Source organism: Bombus vosnesenskii, unplaced genomic scaffold, assembly GCF_011952255.1.
Source record: "Bombus vosnesenskii isolate JDL3184/JDL3185 unplaced genomic scaffold, Bvos_JDL3184-5_v1.1 scf7180000013285, whole genome shotgun sequence".
NCBI lineage: Eukaryota > Metazoa > Arthropoda > Insecta > Hymenoptera > Apidae > Bombus > Bombus vosnesenskii.
In genome coordinates this window covers 434649-456913 of record NW_022882938.1, presented here as the reverse complement: position 1 = coordinate 456913, position 22265 = coordinate 434649, and the positions used below count along the sequence as shown (strand labels likewise).

The window sequence follows — 22265 nt, the reverse complement described above, 5'->3', positions numbered from 1 at the left end:
TATGCAAAAGTATTTACCTCATATATTAGTATAAATTCTAACATTACGTCTGATTTGAGCTACATAAATAATTCACGTCAATTATGGATTTTTCAACAAATCCAAGTAATGTGATATTAGTAATAGCAAAAAATACATAACTGTTTGTCATGGGAAGAAGTTGAACTATAAACACATATCGGCCAACGCTTATTATTACCGTCACAAAAAATTAATTTGCGACCAGAATTGGCGAAACAAATCAGCTTAAACGTGCACGAAACACACGACACTTTCTTACACAGAGACAAACTATATTTTGCTTATTCATAGTTTGAAGAGAATTATAACCAGATAAAAGTTCGTACAGATCTGTTCAATCTTCAACAATCATTTATCTTTCTACTTCGCTTAGCCGTTTCGGATAGGAACTGTCTGTTTCACCCAACTATTCTATATCAAGTTCTCTAATATCAAATTTATTCATGGCATCCAAAGTAGTGATGTCTTAAATTATTCGTTACTAGCAATTTGTCAATCGATCGATTCTTTCGAGAGGATATTTGATGTTTCAAGATGGTTCTCCGTGTGCAAGTAGTCACAGTGTAAAGAACACACGATAACAACGAGCTAATACTTCGATCGAGTTACTTATACATCTTTATCAAAGGTACTTTAAGGGTATAAATTAACAACGGCAAATAAATTATTAAATCACCACTTTGGTTTACGACGATCGAAATGACAGCAGGTACGCATTACTTAGTTGCACTCTTCGTGTAAATATTACATGGTAGAAATAAAGTAAAAGCATAATGGCCAATCCCAGACACTCAACAAACTTCACTGTCACTCATCAAGTGTCAGTCGCATATACTGCCCTGCACTCTTAATATCAGTTTTCTCTTTACTATGGACAAAGCCACAGTAGTAAACGAATACATGAAAGTAGTGAAGATATGTACTACGATGGGCGGAATTTGGCCTGATCAGAGTAAATATTCGAAACTCGTTATGCGAACGATTGTATACATCATCATTGTGCTATCGCTTGTTACGCAGGTACAAGAACATTAATGTAATGGCAACCTGGTAATCATATTACAACCGTGTAAGTGATGATTCCACGTGAAGAAATTCGCATATAAAATAAAATTGTTTCATTTAACGCTTCGTTGCTGAAAAAGCCGAGTTTGAAAATTTGTGAAGTATACTTCAACTTGACTAATTACATACTAGATGTAGGTAAATAATCAACAGGAGATTGTCATACATGTGAAAATAAGTTGAAAATGTGAAAGAACACTTTTTCATTTAAGGTATCATTTTGACAATGAAGTTTAAATATGTGTAAATACGAAATGGTTTGGGACACGTGTATCACACATATTCTAAATTATCGTTTTAGGAAATGAAACAATTTATGAAAAAATTTTATTGTATATTTTTTATTTATTTTCAAATACGAACTTAATCACATTCAATTATTTGCTCTTGTTCAGTCAAGATAAAGTATACTTGCCAAATCTTTAACATCGATTTTCTCGAAAACGAAGGTTCAGGGGAAGTAATGTTATATCAGATTTTTGTTCTCATATTTCACATAGAATCGCCGTCTGGCCGGTTGTACTATGTTTACTGCCTCAGCCTATATGTTTGAAATCACACACGACCATTGTGATCTTTGTCGAATATTTCACAAAACTTCAAATCTTTTTAATGCTTGATGTAATTATGCCATTATGTACTAATATGAGAATTCCTTTTTCATTAAATTACTCGATGGTTGGTTGTAGATGGCAAACGTTGTGTGTTTCTACAGTCTACAGGCCGTAGTAGAGCAGGTCTGTTTTTTTAATGCGATGGCTGGGGCACTGCTGAAACAAGGGAATTATATTGTGAACGCGGCGCAGGTAACGGAATTTCTCATATAACTTTCCATTTTCTATTTTTGTGTTATACATTATATAAAAATGACAATGGAAGATATGATAAGTCGATATCTTTGATCATCTGATTCTCATGTTATTGGATGTTATAAAAAAATAATCTGGCATGAAATATTTACAAATGGGAATAAACCTCATAGATTTAAAATTATATGCCTTTCAAAAGTAATGGAAATAGATCCACAATGTTTCATAAGAAACGAATAATATTTGTTCGGCTTTTATGATAGCGTTTATGCCCAGTGTTGACTGCGATCGGCGTTTCAGCTACTTGGGGTATTTACACGTGATTTGCCGACTAACAAAATTGACTCGAGAAGCAGATAGTTTGACGTAATTAAAATAAGTCTGTATAACAAATATTACTAATGTATCTTTTAAATGGTCAGGACTATAACAAAAGACGTATTTAAAATTGAGAATCATTTGGAATTGTACTTTGAACCGCAAAGTTACATCCATTTTAATTTTGTTTTAATATTTTTCCGTATTAGTTTTCCGTAGTAGTTTCTCTAGATCACTGCAAAAAGTAACATTTCTATACATGTCTAACTTATAGTCGCACTCGCATGACGTAATTAATTTAGAAGTAAAAAAATATCTAGAATGCAAATATGTTAGCAATAATGAATTTACTTAACATCCCTCTCTCTTGATAATAGTTTTAAGAATCAAAATAGCAGAATTAGAAAAAACGACAAATACGACTTATCGTATTCTTCATGTATTTATATATATATCTTTTGCACGCTACTGATCTAATTGCAGTACAAGATGCTGCTTACTGCTATTTGGGAGGATTGGTCAGCCAATAGACTGACTGATGAATTTGAAATTATGGTCGAGTACGCCAAAAGGGGAGCTTTTTTTTCTCGGTTGTACTGCGGTAGGATAAATCATATTGAAAACTCGAGTCCCCTCCGTGATTCATTTTATACACCGTTACAATCGAATTACAGGACTTGGCGTTTTCTGTTGCATAAGTTTTATTCAACTATCTCTATCGCCATATATTCTAGACATTATTTCACCGAACAACGAAACGCGAGATTTAATATACATTTATCCAGCTTATTATTATATCGATGATCGGAAGTACCGTATGTTTATAAGTTTTCATATGACATATACGATTGTATCAACATTTTTTGTGTATGTCGGCTGTGATGCGAGTTATATATATATGGTGCAACACGCCTGTGGGCAGTATGCGGTAGCTGGGTAATAAAATGAAATATCAGTTGGATTAAATAATCTTCGTTTAACTTGAAACTGCAACAGGTATTAAATTTTTTCACAGACATCGTTTCAAGAATGCGCTTTCAGATTTGTCTGTCGACACTGAAAAGGGCGGAATGCAGGATAAGAGTTATGAGAGAGTGCTTCATTCGATTCGAGAACACCAATATGCTACAAAGTCAGTACTGAAATTAGAAAAACATTGGTTGCCACCATTCTCTTGTTAGCTTATTTCATGTATTTAGCTTACTTTTCTCCAAAGACATTAAAAACAACTATGTTTTTAAAAAAAGGGAGTGCCCTACTGCTTGATGTCAATGTTGATAGGAATAAATAATTTTGTATGTTTCACAAAAATATATAATTCAAACGGCATATGTATCACTTTAATTGCTGATGACTTCTTTTCATTAATTGAACATGTACTGTGCTATAGCATAATAATTAGCTAATAAGTGTTCTTGAAATTTCTCAAACAATATCAAGAATAGTTTATATAATTTTGTGACATTTAAATGCGTTTATTTCCGTATATCACATATGTATGTATACTATTGAACTTTTTATGGACAACGGCCTGTTGGTCCTGTTTTGATACCATCAAATCAGTTACCTGAAGAGTATTCAAACCAGTCATTCCGTCTATCTTTGCATTTGCATCGGTATGTCAATGGCATCTTTCACAGTCTCATTGGTAAAGGTAAGCTTTTCGTCTAATCACGTACTGTTTCGCAACAGTCGAAGTTACTATGCTTCAAAACAGGTTGCATCACAGTCGGAAATTTCTGGAGAGCTCATCAAGGACAGTGTTTTTCTTTTGTCGCAATTGATACATATACTTCTTTTAACTGTGCAAGGACAATTCGTACTGAACTCGAACGATGAAATTATCGAATCGATGTAAGTGATGCATAAATATTGTTTAATATACGTAGCGCTAAGTACTTTCATTTTTATATTCATTTCTAAATTAAAAGAATGGTAATAAGATTGTCTTGGAATGAATTTTTATTATAGTATCGAACAAATGAGATGCCCAAGTGTCAAATTTATAAGGTTTCTTCATTTGTCTTTGTGTTATTAATGCTATATTATAAGAAGTGAATTAAATTGTTCATTATCATTAACGGATGCCCCATTTTTTTTTAATAAATTCAAATTCACAGATACGACGCATCGTGGTATAATGCTAATAGAAAAACGCAATTGTTGTTCGTGTTATCCATCAGAAGCTGTTTGAGTCCTCCAATACTAACAGCTGGGGGACTTTTAGACCTGAATTTGAAAAATTTTGCAGAGGCAAGTATCTACTCCTCCTTGAATCCACAATTATTGTTCAAGTTTTAAGAATACCTTTTTTAAATAAATCCACGTAATATCATGCCTTCCAGATTATAAAAGCATCTGTTTCATACTTTACCGTGTTGAAATCTACGTAAACTGCAATCTACCTCTGACTGAAGCGACGAAAAACAATTCCGGAACGAACGAATATCAATATATAATAAAATATGTACTGACATGGAATAGTGCTTGCTTCTCAACCACTAATTTATTTTTGGTTTCCTTCTCCTAGGTTATGGCAATGAATTTGATGAAGAAGTGGTACGTGCAGAATTTCTAAATGATTAGACAACGAGAACCCGTGCCACATTTGAGTTTAAATTTTCAAATTATGTATAATTTCACATCTATTACGAGCATAATAATATTTCGATATCTTGGAAATATTGGTGAATAATTTTAAATCAATGTGCAATTTTCTAGATTTATATTAATAACACGTACGTTTTTCTTCCAAAAATATACATATGCAAAATTGTTTAGTTTTGCTTAACATTATGCTTGGGATATAACGCAGCGTCTGAGTTAGCTACCTGATCCGTAAAAGCAAGATCGCATGTGCTGTTTCACAGTGCATGAAAAGTAGAACTGTACCTATGATTATGTGATAAAGAAAACGTGTTGTTTTAGGATAAAATATACATTCTCTAAAAAAATATACAATATCATTTCTTGTACAAAATTATCAATGCCGTATGAAAATTGGCTATTGTAATAGCATAACAGAATTTTAAAATCTTCTACATAACGTACAATGTATGCAAAGGTATTTCCCACATATATTAGTTAAAATTATAACATTACGTCTGATTTGACATACTTATACAATTCACGTCAATTATGGATATTTCAACAAGGCCATTAATGTGATATTGGTAAAAGTAAAAAATATACAACTGTTTATCATGAGCAGAAGTTGAACTATTAACACACATTGTCCGGTGCTTCTTATTACCGTCATAAAAAATTAATTTGCGACCAGAATTGGCGAAACAAATCAGTTTAAACGTGCACGAAACACACGACACTTTCTTACACAGAGACAAACTGTATTTTGCTTATTCATAGTTTGAAGAGAATTATAACCAGATAAAAGTTCGTACAGATCTGTTCGATCTTCAACAATCATTTATCTTTCTACTTCGCTTAGCCGTTTCGGATAGGAACTGTCTGTTTCACCCAACTATTCTATATCAAGTTCTCTAATATCAAATTTATTCATGGCATCCAAAGTAGTGATGTCTTAAATTATTCGTTACTAGCAATTTGTCAATCGATCGATTCTTTCGAGAGGATATTTGATGTTTCAAGATGGTTCTCCGCGTGCAAGTAGTCACAGTGTAAAGAACACACGATAACAACGAGCTAATACTTCGATCGAGTTACTTACACATCTTTATCAAAGGTACTTTAAGGGTATAAATTAACAAGGGCGAATAAATTATTAAATCACCACTTTGGTTTATGACAATCGAAATGACAGCAGGTACGCATTACTTAGTTGCACTCTTCGTGTAAATATTACATGGTAGAAATAAAATAAAAGCATAATGGCCAATCCTAGACACTCAACAAACTTCACTGTCACTCATCAAGTGTCAGTCGCATATACTTCCCTGCACTCTTAATATCAGTTTTCTCTTTACTATGGACAAAGCCACAGTAGTAAACGAGTACATGAAAGTAGTGAAGATATGTACTATGATGGGCGGAATTTGGCCTGATCAGAGTAAATTTTCGAAACTCGTTATGCGAACGATTATATACATCGTCATTGTGCTATCGCTTGTTACGCAGGTACAAGAACATTAATTTATAGGCAATTTGGTAATCGTATCACAATCGAGTAAGTGGCGATTCAACTGTGGTGAAAAAATCCGAATATAAAATAAAATTTTTTCATTTGATGCTTCGTCGCTAAGAAAGCTGAATTTGAAAATTTGTAAAGCATACTTCAACTTGGCTAATTACAGACTAGATATAGGTAAATAATTAACAGGAGATTGTCATACATGTGAAAATAAGTTGAAAATGTGAAAGAACATTTTTTCGTTTCAGGTATCCTTTTCAAGAAAATGAAGTTTAAAAGTGTTTAATTACGAAATGATCTGGAACACGTGCATTAGGAAATGAAACAATTTATTAAAAAATTTTATTCTATACTTTTTATTTGCTTCCAAATATGAGTTTTACCACTTTCGGTTATTTGCTCTTGTTCAGCCAAGATAAAATGCACTTGTCAGATCTTTAATGTCGATTTTCTCGAAAATGAAGGTTCAGGGGAAGTAATGTTATATCAGATTCTTGTTCTCATTTTTCACAGAACCGCCGCCTCCCCGATTGTATTACGATTACCGCCTCGGCCTATATATTAGTAATCACACACGAACATTGTGATCTTTGTCGAATATTTCACAAAACTTCAAATCTTTTTAATGCTTGATGTAATTATGGCATTATGTACTAATATGAGAATTCCTTTTTTATTAAATTACTCTATCGTTGATTGTAGATGGCAAACGTCGTGTGTTTCTACAGTCTACAGACCGTAGTAGAGCAGGTCTGTTTTTTTAATGCGGTAGCTGCAGTATTGATAAAGCAAGGGAATTATATTGTAAACATGGCGGAGGTAAAGGAATTTCTCGTATCACTTTCCATTTTCTATTATTTTTGTGTTACACATTATATGAAACCCACAATGAACGATATGATAAGTCGATATTTTTGATTTTGTGACTCTTATGTTAGATGGAATAAACCTGGCAGGTTTGAAATTATATGCCTTTTCATACTAATGGAGATAAATCTGCAATGTTTCATACGAAACGAAGAATATTTGCTCGGTTTTTATGATAACGCTTATGCCCAGTATTGACTTGTGATCGGCGTTTTAGCTTCGTGGTGTATTTGCACGTGTCTTGCCGACTGATATAATTGACTTGAAGAACAGATAGTTTGACGTAATTAAAATAAGTCTGTATAACAAATATTACTAATGTATCTTTTAAATGGTCAAGACTATAATAAAAGACATATTTAAAATTGAGTATCATTTGGAACTGTACTTTGAAACCCAAAGTTTCATCTATTTCAATTTTGTTTTAAATTCGCTCCGTATTATTAATTTTGTTACATTATTTATGATCACTGCAAACAGTATATTTTCTATGCTTGCCTAACTTATAATCGCACTCGCCTGACATAATTAATTTCCAAATGAAAAGAAGATCTAGAATTTAAATATGTCAGCAATAATGAACTTACTTAACATCCCTCTCTCTTGATAATAGTTTTTGATAAGAATCAAAATAGCAGAACTAGAAAAGACGACAAATACGACTTATTGTATTCTTCATGTATTTATATATATCTTTTGGTTGCACGATACTAATCAAATTGTAGTACAAGATGCTGCTTACTGCTATTTGGAAGGATTGGTCAGCCAATAGACGGATTGATGAATCTGACATTATGGTCGAGTACGCCAAAAGGGGAGCCTTTTTTTCTCGGTTGTACTGCGGTAGGATAAATCATATTGAAAACTCGTACTTCCCTTCCGTGATTCATTTTATACACCGTTGCAATCGATTTACAGGACTTGGCGTTTTCTGTTCCATAAGTTTTATTCAACTATCTCTATCGCCATATATTTTAGACATAATTTCACCGAACAACGAAACGCGAGATTTAATATACATTTATCCAGCTTATTATTATATCGATGACCGGAAGTACCGTATGTTTATAAGTTTTCACATGATATATACGGTTATATCAACATTTTTTGTGTATGTCGGCTGTGATGCGAGTTATATATATATGGTGCAACACGCCTGTGGGCAGTTAGCGGTAGCTGGGTAATAAAATGAAATATCAGTTGGATTAAATAATCTTCGTTTAACTTGAAACTGCAACAGGTATTAAATTTTTTCACAGACATCGTTTCAAGAATGCGCTTTCAGATTTGTCTGTCGACACTGAAAAGGGTGGAATGCAGGATAAGAGTTATGAGAGAGTGCTTCATTCGATTCGAGAACACCAATATGCTACAAAGTCAGTACTGAAATTAGAAAAACATTAGTTGCCGCCATTCTCTTGTTAGCTTATTTCATGTATTTAGCTTACTTTTCTCCAAAGACATTAAAAACAACTGTTTTTGAAAAAAGGGTATGCCCTACCGTTTGATGTCAATGTTGATAGGAATAAATAATTTTGTTTCACAAAAATATATAATTCAAACGGCATATGTGTAATTTTGATTGCTGATGACTTCTTTTCATTAATTGAACATTTACTGTGCTATAGAATAATAATTAGCTAATAAGTGTTCTTGAAATTTCTCAAACAATATCAAGAATAGTTTATATAATTTTGTGAGATTTAAATGCGTTTATTTCCGTGTATCACATATGTATGTATACTATTGAACTTTCTATGGACAACGACCTGTTGGTCCTGTTTTGATACCATCAAAGCAGTTACCTGAAGAGTATTCAAACCAGTCATTCCGTCTATCTTTGCATTTGCATCGGTATGTCAATGGCATCTTTCACAGTCTCATTGGTGAAGGTAAGCTTTTCGGTCTAATCTCGTACTGTTTCGCAACAGTCGAAGTTACTATGCTTCAAAACAGGTTGCATCACAGTCGGAAATTTCTGGAGAGCTCATCAAGGACAGTGTTTTTCTTTTGTCGCAATTGATACATATACTTCTTTTAACTGTGCAAGGACAATTCGTACTGAACTCGAACGATGAAATTATCGAATCGATGTAAGTGATGCATAAATATTGTTTAATATACGTAGCGCTAAGTACTTTCATTTTTATATTCATTTCTAAATTAAAAGAATGGTAATAAGATTGTCTTGGAATGAATTTTTATTATAGTATCGAACAAATGAGATGTCCATGTGTCAAACTTATAAGGTTTCTTCATTTGTCTTTGTGTTATTAATACTATATCATAAGAACTGAATTAAATTGTTCATTATCATTAACGGATGCCCCATTTTTTTTTAATAAATTCAAATTCACAGATACGACGCATCGTGGTATAATGCTAATAGAAAAACGCAATTGTTGTTCGTGTTATCCATCAGAAGCTGTTTGAGTCCTCCAATTCTATCAGCTGGGGGACTTTTAGACCTGAATTTGAAAAATTTTGCAGAGGCAAGTTTTAAGAATACCTTTTTTAAATAAATCTATGTAATATCATACCTTCCAGATTATAAAAGCATCTGTTTCATACTTTACCGTATTGAAATCTACGTGAATCGTAAAGTACTCTTGACTGAGACGATGAGAAACAATATTCCGGAACGAACGAAGATCAATATATGATACAATATGTACAGAAATATAATGGTGCTTACTTCTCAACCACTAATTTATTTTTGCTTCTATCCTCCTAGAATATGGCAATGAATTTTACAAAGAAGTGATATGTGCAAAATTTCAGAATGATTAGATAATGAGAACCTGTGTCGCATTTGAGTGGAAGTTTTCAAATTTTGATGGTCTCGCATGAAATTCGAACGTAATCTTGCCCGCTATTTGGAAAGTATTAATAAATGTTTTTGAATAGAAGTACAATGTTTTAAATGTATAATAATATTTCTGTAAATATATACACACACATATTTTTACATAGTATATAATATTTATAATATACATTTATATACATATGTAATATAACTGGTGTGTCTGAAACTTATGTACAAGTGAACACGAGGTGATTTCTTATGAAAAAATAAAACAAAATATAAAATGAAATTATTTTGTTCTGAGGCTTCGCTTTCAAGAAAATGGTCTTTGAAGATTTGACAAGTATACTTTAAGTTGATTAATTCCGGACTAAATAAAGTAAATAATCAAATAACAAAAGTAAATAATCGACAGGCGTTTAAACTACATCTCTTTTCTCAATGCAATTTCTGCATAAGATGCTTCATTTTCAAGGAAAGTTTGAAAATGTATTATGCGCATGTACCAGACACCTCATAATTAAACATATTCAAATTTTATTTTCTTGAAAATAAAACCTTAAATGGTAGAATTTTATTCTATATTTTTTACTCATTTTTGCGTCTAGAATTACATTCTCGCAGTTATTTAGTCCTGTCCAGTCTTGAAATTAACCATGTTCAAATATACTTGATGACTAAATTTAGTTTTCTGAAAAACTATCCCTTGGACAAAAAAGTTTATATTTTTCTTACTTGTTTTATATGGAATGACCTCATGTCCGCTTATATATAACCCATCAAATGTGACAATTTGTGCAGATACATTAAAGTACATTCAAAAGAAATTTTTGACTTCCATAGCTGAGGACCATCCTAATACGAAATTTAACACATTATTGAATCCTTAATTGAATTTAATCATGATATTCGTCATTTGCCGTGAAGTATCACAGAAAACTTCACGATCGTTTTAAAAGCACTTTAGCTATACACAGAATATAACGAATACAAAATAATATATTATTTGACCAATTTAATCCATTAATAATCTTTTGCAGAATGTTGGAAATGTTTCAATTTATCTACATATTTCTGGTTACTTACATGATAATACAAAGATGTAGTTCCAGGTGGAATGTGAAGAGGGCAACACGTACATAATTACATACATTGGAATATATTTAATCAATATATCAGTACTTATCATCAATTTATATTAATTAATCTCAATTTATAGAATAACATATCATTATTTCAAGTCTATTACACATATACACGTTTTAATAAGAGATATAACACAAGGTTTTATATTTTATAGAATTTTTTTTGTACACCAAACACGAAAATATTTTGACCGAGAAACGTACGCTTCATAAAATTGGAAAAGAAAACGTTAGTTGATTGCTGTTGCTAAAAAATAGTCCGTGCGTTATGCGAAACACCAACCCTGTCATATTCTGAAGCACACTGGAAATCAATGCATGCAATCATTAATTTTTCATATCCCTTATATAGACCCACTTATCTACTTATTGCATATAAATTATTCTCTTCAATATCCTAGGACTATGGCGAATTAAATTACATTAAGTTGTAACCAAACCTCTTTCACATTGAAACGTTGAAGTTTTTTCATGGACAAAGTAAGCGGAAAAGAGGAGGTCTTTAAAATTGTTATTACCCGGCACGAAATCATTCTATTTTCCGTATAAATTAGTCAAACCGGAAATTTCTTCTAAAAGCGAGTACAATTGAGTAAAATAATAATAAAATTACTACGTTATTGACGTTATGGAGGATATACAGGTTTGAACTTGTCCTAATCGACCACTACAGTTTGAACAGTGGCGGACATGAATACTGTTGATAAACCATTATTCAGGATTAAATAAACAAATCAAGAGAATTATTGAAGTTGGCCACGCGAATATTAATTGCATTTCAATTTATTTTAAGTAATTCTTAAAGTTGTAGACATTTATGAGAATTTATGTTTTTATAAACATAACTAAAGAATAATATTTAATCATTTTCACTTACTAAATAATAGTGCTACTAAAAATTAGTGTTCTGATCCTGTTATTGTATATATTTCTGTATCTTCTTATATATAAATATTGTATTTATACTTTTATGCATTACTTCTGCTTTAAATTTTGTATAAATGTATAACAATTCGCAGTCTGCTAATTCTAGCCACTAATCAAACCATATAATTAAATTTTGGATTAATTTAACGAATTTTATATCTTACGATCTCCAGCGATATAATGCAGATTCTTGTTTGAACGACTATGGATTGGCAAACGATCGAGGATCAGTGCCTGAAAGCCAACAAATTTTTCGGTCAGCTTGTTGGTGTGTGGCCTAATCAAGAAAAATTCACGAAAATTATTATACGATTTGTCATATTTATTATTATTATTACCACAATTACAGCTCAGGTATTTTTTGTAGCTATGTTATCATATGGGACTTGCATCCAGTCTATGTGTTTTTCATTGATTCAAAATCATCTGATATATTTTTTTTGCTGATAACCATTAGTAAGAATTTAATATAAAAACATGAGATTACACTTATACAAGATATCCCAAGGTTTAACAGTTAAACTTTGTTAGTGTACGAGTATTTAACAGATATAATGAATATAATTGAACAAAAAATATTATATAATGATTATTTGAAGTTTAGCAAAAATATGGTGCTAGAAATATGGGGGAAAATATTAAAACACCTATCTCGAAATCATTATAAAAAATGGGAAGTGTGACGTTTCATGTTTTTCATTCGTAACTTTCAAATATAGTATTTTCCTACATCACAGAGAATTCGCATGTCAATATATAATAGAAGTGTGTTTTCTATATATTATAGATATCACGGGTAGTAGTATTTTATAGTTTGGAGGTATTGTCGGATCAGATGCCGTATCTCGATATAGGATTCGTCATTTTAATCAAGCAGTACAATTACGTTCTGAACGAAAAGAAGGTGAAAGACCGATAAACATCCAGTAATCTCTCTGATAATTATAAATATCTTTAAAATTATAGTTGAAAGGACTTCTAAACGATATTGTGGCCGACCGGCTAATAGAACGACCGAAGGAGGAATTAGAGATTTTGGATATGTACTCCAAGAAGGCAACATTTCTTTCTTGTTTATACCAAGGTGACAAAGGAAATGTACAGATCTTTACATTACAGAATCAAATACCACAGGGATAGTCAATAACGAAGGCCTTAATAATTATTCAGTTGATATTGTTAACACAAATCATCATTGTTCAATGAAAATATACATTCTTTGAACAATGTTCATATATTTACTTTTTCTATTTTATTATTAATAATCGCGTATAAGGAGGCACATGTCAATGCCGTTTTTACAAATTTAATCGAAATAAAACCTAAACCAAACCCACTACAAGCTTATCTTAAATCATAGTAGTATGAGTGGGATTATACGTGAAATTATTTGACAATATATCTCAATCTTAAATTGATGAGATGCGTCTGTTGTAAATAATTACAATTTTGTTTTATATTTTATTCCTATTGCATGTAGTTAGCATATCTTTTTGTGCGTTTATGTTCGTCCTTCTACCGACTATACCACCTATCCTGAACGTCGTCGCACCCCTGAACGAGTCACGAAGTCGCGAATTCATCTACCCATCTTATTATTTCGTGGATGAGCAGCAGTATTACTATCCCATACTTGTGCATATGATAAGCGTGGCGGTAATACTCACAAGCGTTTATATAGCCTGTGACATCAATTTGGTTCATGTCGTGCATCATGGTTGCGCCTTGTTGGCCATTAGCGGGTGAGTATACTTCGGTTCCTATTGTGCAGATTCCGCGCCTTTTATGTTGCACAGGGTGGTAAAAAAGTGGGCATTATTTATAATTGATTTATTTTTCGAGTTATCAACAGTGGGTTATGCGTTTTCTGACGAAATACCACAATAACGATTACATCATCGGAACATCAAAATGCATGCAACGTAATCACTTTCTTAAGAATTTGCATAGACTGAGAAAAGTACCGAAATTTATGAATATATTTTGAAAATTCATTAGAATTGTTTAAATAAACTGAAATGAAACTTCACAATCATGATTAGTTTTATAAAGTTTGAAAGCGGATGAACCTGAAAATATGTATGAAAGTTACAAATGTCTAGTACAAGTATATATTTCGTGGAGATCACAATAGTATTAAATAGTCAGTTAGCCATTACATTAATAAGCCTCAATATTCAATAGCATCATATTTAACACTTGTTACATGTTTAGGTTGAATATTAATCTCTCATTGCAGATATATTTTCAGTAAATGTCTTGTAACTTTTATATACATTTTTAGATTCGTTTCAAATACCTACTGCTATTATTATGACAATTTTGTCGCATTACATTACAGTATATTACATATATGCATAAAGATGTTCTTCCATTTAAATTGTAATTTATTGTAAATTTATGTAAATTATTATTGTATTATGTAAATTTATGACTTAACTTATCTGAATAGATTCAATTAGTTACAGTTGTTACGTAAAATACACCTAATGTGATATAATCAGCAACAGTAAGAAATATATAATTATTAATAATAGTTATAATTATATCATGTAGTTATTAGCCATTGAAACAATGTGACTACTACCTTTCACGTGTAAGACTTATATACAGCTGTGTAATCTTTACATCATTTTTCATCTTACCATGGACAAAACCACAGTAGAAGAAGAGTACATGAAAGTAGTGAAGATATGTTCTATGGTGGCTGGAATTTGGTCTGATCAGAGAAACTTCTCAAAACTCGTCATGCAAAAGATTATACATGTATATCGTTGTTGTGCTATCGCTTATTACCCAGGTACGTAAATAATAATTTATCTTTAATCGTATTTATTATATATTTAAGAACTGCGATCGTTAGACTGTGAATATTCATGGAAATGCATATTTTAATGAAATACAAGTAAAGAAACTTAAATACACAGAAATTTCGTTCGAAAATCCCTTTTTCTTAAATTAGTCAATTATTAATCGTAGATGGGAAATGTCCTGCGTTTTTTTCAGCCTGGATACGCTGATGAAGCAGATCTGCTTTTTGTCTGTGGTAGCCGGGATATTGATGAAATCAACTTTTGTTACAGAAAAAAAAACCGTTTCCACGAACGATACAGTATAATACAAGGTACACAGTCTCGTCAGTAATAGGTAATACAATTGTCTATTGCGGCACAAACCGTACCCCGCCTATGGTGCTACTTACATGATAATGTACAGATACAGCTCCAGGTGTAACATGAAGAGGGCAACGCATAGATAATTTCACCTATTACAATACGTTTAACCAGTATACATATATTCTCACTATGGATATTTATTGAGCTGGTCAAAACCCGAAATCTCCTTTCAATAAATCTTTCAATAAATAGGATAAAATTAACCTGTTATTTTATATATTTTTGTATATATATATATATATATATATATATAGCATATGATATGTAGCATATATATGTATAAGTACTGAAAATACCATTACGAATATGTGAAATAAACTAAAATTATTGGGCAATATATTCCGAAGTCACATAAATTGGTGAAATGTGTTTGCTGTAAATAATTAGTATTTTATTTCATATTTTATTCCTATTGCATTTAGTTAACATATCTTTTTATGCGTTTATGTTCGTCCTTCTACCGACTATAGCATACAGCAGTATCACTATCCCATACTAGCACGTACGACGTTAGGAGCATCAATGTTCACAGCCGTTTATATTGCCTGTGACATTAATTTGGTTCATTTTGTACATCATGGGTGCGCCTTATTGGCCATCAGTGCGTGAGTATACAGGAACTTTCTTCGTTATCTTGATGTCTAAAATCACACTATATAAATATTACCCACTTTTTTTAAACGCCCTATATAATATATAAGCGAAACTTTGACTATAACCAATGAAACAATGAGCACAGGTATCGTTTCAAGCACGCAATGGATAACGTGAGCTTTTCCAATGAAAAGTACCTGAACGTGTTACTAGATGAAACCTATGCGAAAATAAGCCGATCCATCGATGCTCACAAAAAGGCCGTTGAGTTAGTATTATTGCATATTGTACAATATACATATAATATACACGTAAAGTCGTTTACCAAATTTTATACACTTTTTGTCATGTTAGATATGTGGATAAAGTTGACGCCTGCCACGTACACTACTTCTTCATCATATTGGGTCTGATAATCGTAACATTTACATCCACGTTCGTGCGGGTAAGTTTCAATTCACCAATACACATTTAATTTACATTTAATTTACAGAGACAACTTAGGCTATGGTTGCAGTGGATGCGTTTCCTAACGAAATAATGTTTTGACGAATGAAACATTTAAAAACTGAGAAGCATGCAATGTAATCAGTATTATAAGAATCTACCAGAAAGTATCGTAAAGCCACGAAAGTGTTCAGTAGCTTTTAGACATCTACTATGAACGTATTATGTATATTTTGAAATTTCATTAGCACTAAGACTCAACAATCATCATTATATTGAGAAAGTTTGAAATCAATCTGACACGATATGATAGCCATGTCTCATTACAGTATGTACTCTTGAAATTTCAAAATATTTTATATAACACGAACATATCCATCAAAATGTTCTATAATAAATGTTCGAATAATTTCGTGAGCCACTATATATACTCAATTGTCTTGATGCGTCTATTTATTAGTACAACATAGTTTGTCAAAATATGCATCCACTGTGACTATAGACTTACGCTGCCGTGACTTAATATGTGATATTATTCTCTGCAATTAGTTGTCGACGATGGAAATAGGAGTCAGATACTTCACATTCTGCGCGTTCACTATTAGCCAAATGACTCATCTTTTGTTTTTGACGATAATGGGACAGTTTCTGATAAATTCCAATGATGAGACCTTCCAGGCAATGTAAGATCGATATAAACTCCCATTTATAAGTATTAAGGCACTTTCTGCTTCCATAGAAGATGTTATAATTGATTTAAATTATCAAGTAAATGAAAAAAAAATGTCAAAATGCTATTTAATTTAATTTGACCGACTTAAATTCACGGTAGAATCCATTGTATAGATGTGAAGCCAAATGGTATAATGGATCGTCGAAAGCGCAATCGTTATATCTATTGGTGTTGCGAAAGTGTTTGAGCCCGCCTAAACTAACTGGTGGAGGAGTAATCTCTTTGAATTTGGAGAGCTTTGTACAGGTTAGCTTATCACTTCCACGAAATACACATGAGAACAGTTTTCAAAAAATAATTGACTATTTATTAACGATTAATATCTTTCTAGGTTTTAAAAGCATCTTTCTCGTATTATACAGTGTTTAGATCTGCATAAATTGAAGAAAGAACAGCGCGAATTGGATGGTTCGAATTTATCGTTACATGCATTCAAGTGAAATTCTTTCTTCAAATGTTGACAATATTTTTAGTATAGTGTATATTTTACGTTTCACTTGAGTTAGTTACTTGCTGTTAACATTTCACTTCGAACATATTATAAAATATAATTTTTTCTCATTACTTCTTTCATTTTCTCTTTTCCTCTGCTCTTGATACAACGAATATATAAATATCTTAAGTGTTATTGATGCTATGACAGACATATGTATGTGACGAATAAGTCTTATTATTACCGGCCCTTATTTTAATTCCTTTACTTTCATAAAATTTCTGAAACATTCGGAAATGAAATTTATTTTTCAGCTGCTCGATGATAACAAATCGGTCAATATATTATTTTATTTATACAAAGTAAGTAACTAAACGTCTTTAATTAAATATTAAAAGCATTTAATTCCCAATGTTTAAATTGCAAAAGAAATAAAATATTATTATCTGAACTATAGCGATGTAGGCTTAAGCATTCTTCATTTCGAACTATATAGGGTAGTTGGTAACTGATGGTACAAGCGGAAAGGGGGTGATTCTACGTGAAAAAAGAAGTCGAAAATATAGAATAAAAATTTTTTCTTAATTTTTCTTTTTTAATTTTTCCATCGGGACAACGATCTACAGTGAGATCCGTTATAACGAGACGTGATAAAGTGCATGCGTACCGAGCGAAAACTCAAAGTCGATTTTCTCGAAAACAAAGCCTCAAACGAGAAATTTTTATTCTATATTTTAGCGTATAAACTTCTTTTTTCGCGTATAAAAGTCGCGTATAAAAGACCCTGTGTAAAAGTCAATTACCAGAAATTGTAAAAATAATAGATATTAATAGAAGCATCACTTCTAACTCCAATGAAACATAGTTATTAAACCATTTATTATCGAATTTATCCATGATTATGAAAATAATTACATACTCACAATACCATCTTTTTTGTTGGCCCGTCTTGTCGTACTTTATTTTTAACTTACTAGATGTACAGATCATCTTTTTCATGTCACACTTAACACTACGGCTCACGACTGAATAAATGTAGTTCCCATGTAACATTGCATACATATGTATGTGTGTACTTACACATGAGAACAGACAATATAATGATTCTTCCAGCAAGTATGATGATTCAATATTCATAATGTGCATGCAGCACATACGTTGCATTAATGGCATACGATTAATAGCTATTTTGAAATTGATGCACTTTATCATAAATACATTTTTAATGTATACTTTACGGTTCCATTAACAGAACCAGATCTAGAAGTAGTAAAAGTACATTAACGTACGGAACTGTCAAGCGTTCGGTTGGTTAACATTGGGTCCATATCATGAATAGAGTTGCAATCGAGAAGCGGTTCTTAAAGATAACGAAAATATTCGCGATACTGAGTGGGATTTGGCCAGGTCAAAATAAAATTAAGTTCCTTTTGTGGGCTATGGTGCATATTACTATGGTATCATCTGTCATCGTACAGGTACGTGTCTATAAATTTATATCCACCAATATTTCACAAAAAATCACGACATTGTAATGGAACGTTCTACGGTACTTGCAGATCACATTCCATTACGGTCTCGATTTAACTAATATAAAATGTAAATAAGATTCATAGATATTCCTAATAATTTCCATTTCAAAACCAAGTTTTCGAAATCCTTAGATAATTTAAGGAAGACATAATTAACTCGTAAATGCCACAATAAAATTTCACATCTTGCGAATTTCGCTTTAACATCAACATCCCACTGATTTCAAGTTTAAATAATGATTTCCTAAATAAAAAAATGTAAGGAGCATTATCGTGATTTCGTTGATAATAGCCTTTAAGGGTATAAAATAAAAGAAAAAAATTATAAATAGTTAACGAAAGACTCATAATATTAATTTTAGGTAGCAAGAATTATACATATAGGCACTTTGGAAGTCATACTGGAGCAGTCCTCCTTTATAGGCGCGATAATACTCATGATCATAAAACATGGTAACTATATCCTGAACGCAAAGAAGGTAAGAAAATTTTTGCCAATCATGACAAGATATTTTGATTTGCACACCAACCTTATAAATATCATAGCTTAAATCCCTTTTGAATGACATGTCCGAGGATTGGGCAACCGATCGATTGAAAGAAGAATTTGCCATTATGACGACATACGCATATAGGGGAACCACTCTTGCGATGTTCTACTTTGGTAAATCAATATATAGAAAAGCAGGTTGCAACTCTGGTTGATAATATCAATAGTACACAATATAGACTGATCTAGTTAACGCTTACGTAAATAATCAAAATACAACAATTAATTCTAAATTACTCAATAAATGCATAACTAAATTTGAAACACCAATATGGAAAACTGTTGCATTCGTGATGTATAAGTACACAAAGAATGGAAATCTGGTGTGGTTTTGTGATATTTTTACTAGAAAATAGAAAAATTAAGTATAGGGACCGGTTGTCCACACTAGGGTTCATTATCGTATATTTTTTAATATAATTAATGCGAATGTTTGTGCATTTATGGGAAACTTAGAGGTATGAAAATTAACGAAATAGACACAATATGCAAAAAAAAAAAAAAAATAAATGTCCAAGATATATAGCATTCGTTATACAATGTAGTGAGTGAGAAAACTCTTTGCTTAGTCTCCAACTTTTTATATGTGTTTGCAATAATATGTATTTCCATAAACATACGTAATATAACAATTAAGATAGTAACTATTTACTTTCAGTAAACGCGTGCATATGCACAGTCCTTTTTATACAAATGCCATGGACAGTGCGCCTAGTGCACATGTTGAAACCACACAATACATCCTCACCAATATTATACACTATACCAGCTTACTATTTTGTCGAGGATGACCGCAAATATTATTACTATATTCAAATGTATCTGGCTCTCTCTGTATATATCGTTCTCATTGTGTTTGTCGGTTGTGATACTTGCTACATGGTCCTTGTGCAACATGCGTGCGCATTGCTAACTGTGGCCGGGTAAGCAAAGCGAAAATTTCCTCCATACTTCATGTTTTATTGAATAAATTGTAATATTTCTAGATATCGCTTCAAAAATGCCATCAATGACCTTTCCTTCAATGCGAGGAATCCCGAAAAGGGGGCAAAGGAGATATATAAAAAACTACGTTTCTCTATACAGGGGCACCAACGGGCAATAATGTCAGTATTAACCAGCGATTATAAACAATTTTGAATGCTTAAGTGAAAAAGTTATGGTACAAGAATTCATATCTTAGTTCCAATGATTCTTTTTTATGTAACCATGACAAAGGATTTAACTATTTTGGGTTAGTGGTAACCATTATCGATGATGGAAATTGTTTTCGATTACTTTCAAACATCATCAACATTGTAATATTTTCTACTAACATTACTTCTATCAATAATTATATTAATAAATTGTATGTTATATTCTTAATGATATCATTTTTTTAATTTTACTAGATATTTTTAAATAATTTTTCTTTTTAAAAAATCTTTTGAATCGTCAGTCATTACCTTTATTTAAACAAAAAATTGACCTTGTCACAATACTTGAAATGAGTGTTACTCTTGATCCGCGACTGAGGTATTAGATTTTGATTTTTAATCATGTATTTCTCCGCTTCTTTTTTGGAGATTTCTGTTCTGGCTGAGCAATATTTTCCTTGATTTTACTCAAATAGGTTTCTGCGGGATATCGAGAGCGCACATGTTACTTACCTTTTTATATGTATGGGTATAATAGTCCTGTGTGTTAGTATTACTATGGTAGAGGTAAGTTTCTTGTAACTCACTTCATATCGTTGAACGCGATTTATCAATTAATTATTTGAGATTAGATCGCTACAATGGATTCCTGTTGGGATTTTTACAAGTTCGTCGGCTTTCTGATTATTCAATTGTTGCATCTGTTCTGTCTAACGATGCAGGGACAGTTCATCATAAATTCGTCCGATGAGATTTACGATGCAATGTGAGTATAATACACATAATGATAATTTTATTTTCTTCTATTACATTCTTCCATATATTGTAATTTTATCAACCACTTGCATGAGAATGCAATAATAATGCAAGAGAGTGAAAAATTATGATCATATGTCCTATGTAGGTTAAAGCATTTCATGTAATTTAGTAGTTCTTTTATTGACCCTTACAGTAGATTTTAGAATTGTCCTTTATAAAAAGAATATTTTATTATCAAATTTAATTAATATCCAGAAAAACAAATGAATTTTGTAACTTTTAAGAGAAATAAGATTAAAGTACAATTCGTATGCTTTTGGTATGCCATTAGCTTTTGTAAATAGAAAATTTATTTATTTAATAATTTATTTTCGCTTCATTCGAGTGGTTGTTTGATCGATATAAGTATATGAAATTTATAAATTATAATGACATTCATAGATACGAAGCACAATGGTATAATACGAATCCAGAAATGCAAGCATTTTACGTGTTAGCATTACGGCGAAGTCTAACTCCACCCCGTTTAACTGCCGGCGGTTTAATACAATTGAACATGCAAAGTTTTTCAGAAGTAATGTATCATTAATGTTATTTTGTATAATTATGACACATTCGCTGGAACAGTATTGGTGTATTTCAGGTGATGAAACTATGCGTTTCTTATTATACAGTGTTGAGAACAACATCGTAACTTCTTTAAATATAATTTTCTATACTACACAGTACACAGTATACAAGTTATTGAGAGTAATTGTTTTATCAATACGAATGATAAACTGATATTACAGAAATAAATATTTAAAAATATATGGTTTTGTTTTTACTTACAGCATCTC

At 31.6% G+C, this 22265-nt stretch overlaps 5 protein-coding genes across 5 annotated transcripts; all 5 read left to right on the top strand.

The window, feature by feature from the left end:
• The first annotated feature begins 2702 nt into the window (after positions 1-2702).
• On the top strand, positions 2703-4514 carry LOC117232299. Its single transcript, XM_033491611.1, has 3 exons — positions 2703-2773; positions 3906-4067; positions 4334-4514. Exons 1-3 carry the CDS (start codon positions 2703-2705, stop codon positions 4512-4514), a joined length of 414 nt encoding a protein of 137 aa, XP_033347502.1.
• A 4040-nt stretch (positions 4515-8554) lies between these two features.
• LOC117232298 lies at positions 8555-9791 on the top strand. Its single transcript, XM_033491610.1, has 3 exons — positions 8555-8564; positions 9086-9281; positions 9548-9791. The coding sequence occupies exons 1-3, from the start codon at positions 8555-8557 to the stop codon at positions 9708-9710; spliced, it is 369 nt and encodes a 122-aa protein (XP_033347501.1). The 3' UTR covers positions 9711-9791.
• A 2377-nt stretch (positions 9792-12168) lies between these two features.
• LOC117232186 lies at positions 12169-17436 on the top strand. Its single transcript, XM_033491394.1, has 9 exons — positions 12169-12420; positions 12854-12970; positions 13033-13150; positions 13547-13808; positions 15982-16104; positions 16191-16281; positions 16833-16966; positions 17130-17262; positions 17348-17436. The coding sequence occupies exons 1-9, from the start codon at positions 12271-12273 to the stop codon at positions 17393-17395; spliced, it is 1176 nt and encodes a 391-aa protein (XP_033347285.1). The 5' UTR covers positions 12169-12270; the 3' UTR covers positions 17396-17436.
• Positions 17437-18765: 1329 nt separating this feature from the next.
• Positions 18766-19783, top strand: LOC117232184. Its single transcript, XM_033491392.1, has 2 exons — positions 18766-18927; positions 19344-19783. The coding sequence occupies exons 1-2, from the start codon at positions 18781-18783 to the stop codon at positions 19530-19532; spliced, it is 336 nt and encodes a 111-aa protein (XP_033347283.1). The 5' UTR covers positions 18766-18780; the 3' UTR covers positions 19533-19783.
• Positions 19784-21153: 1370 nt separating this feature from the next.
• Positions 21154-22043, top strand: LOC117232185. The gene is made up of 3 exons (XM_033491393.1): positions 21154-21234; positions 21300-21433; positions 21868-22043. The coding sequence occupies exons 1-3, from the start codon at positions 21193-21195 to the stop codon at positions 22013-22015; spliced, it is 324 nt and encodes a 107-aa protein (XP_033347284.1). The 5' UTR covers positions 21154-21192; the 3' UTR covers positions 22016-22043.
• Positions 22044-22265: the final 222 nt, after the last annotated feature.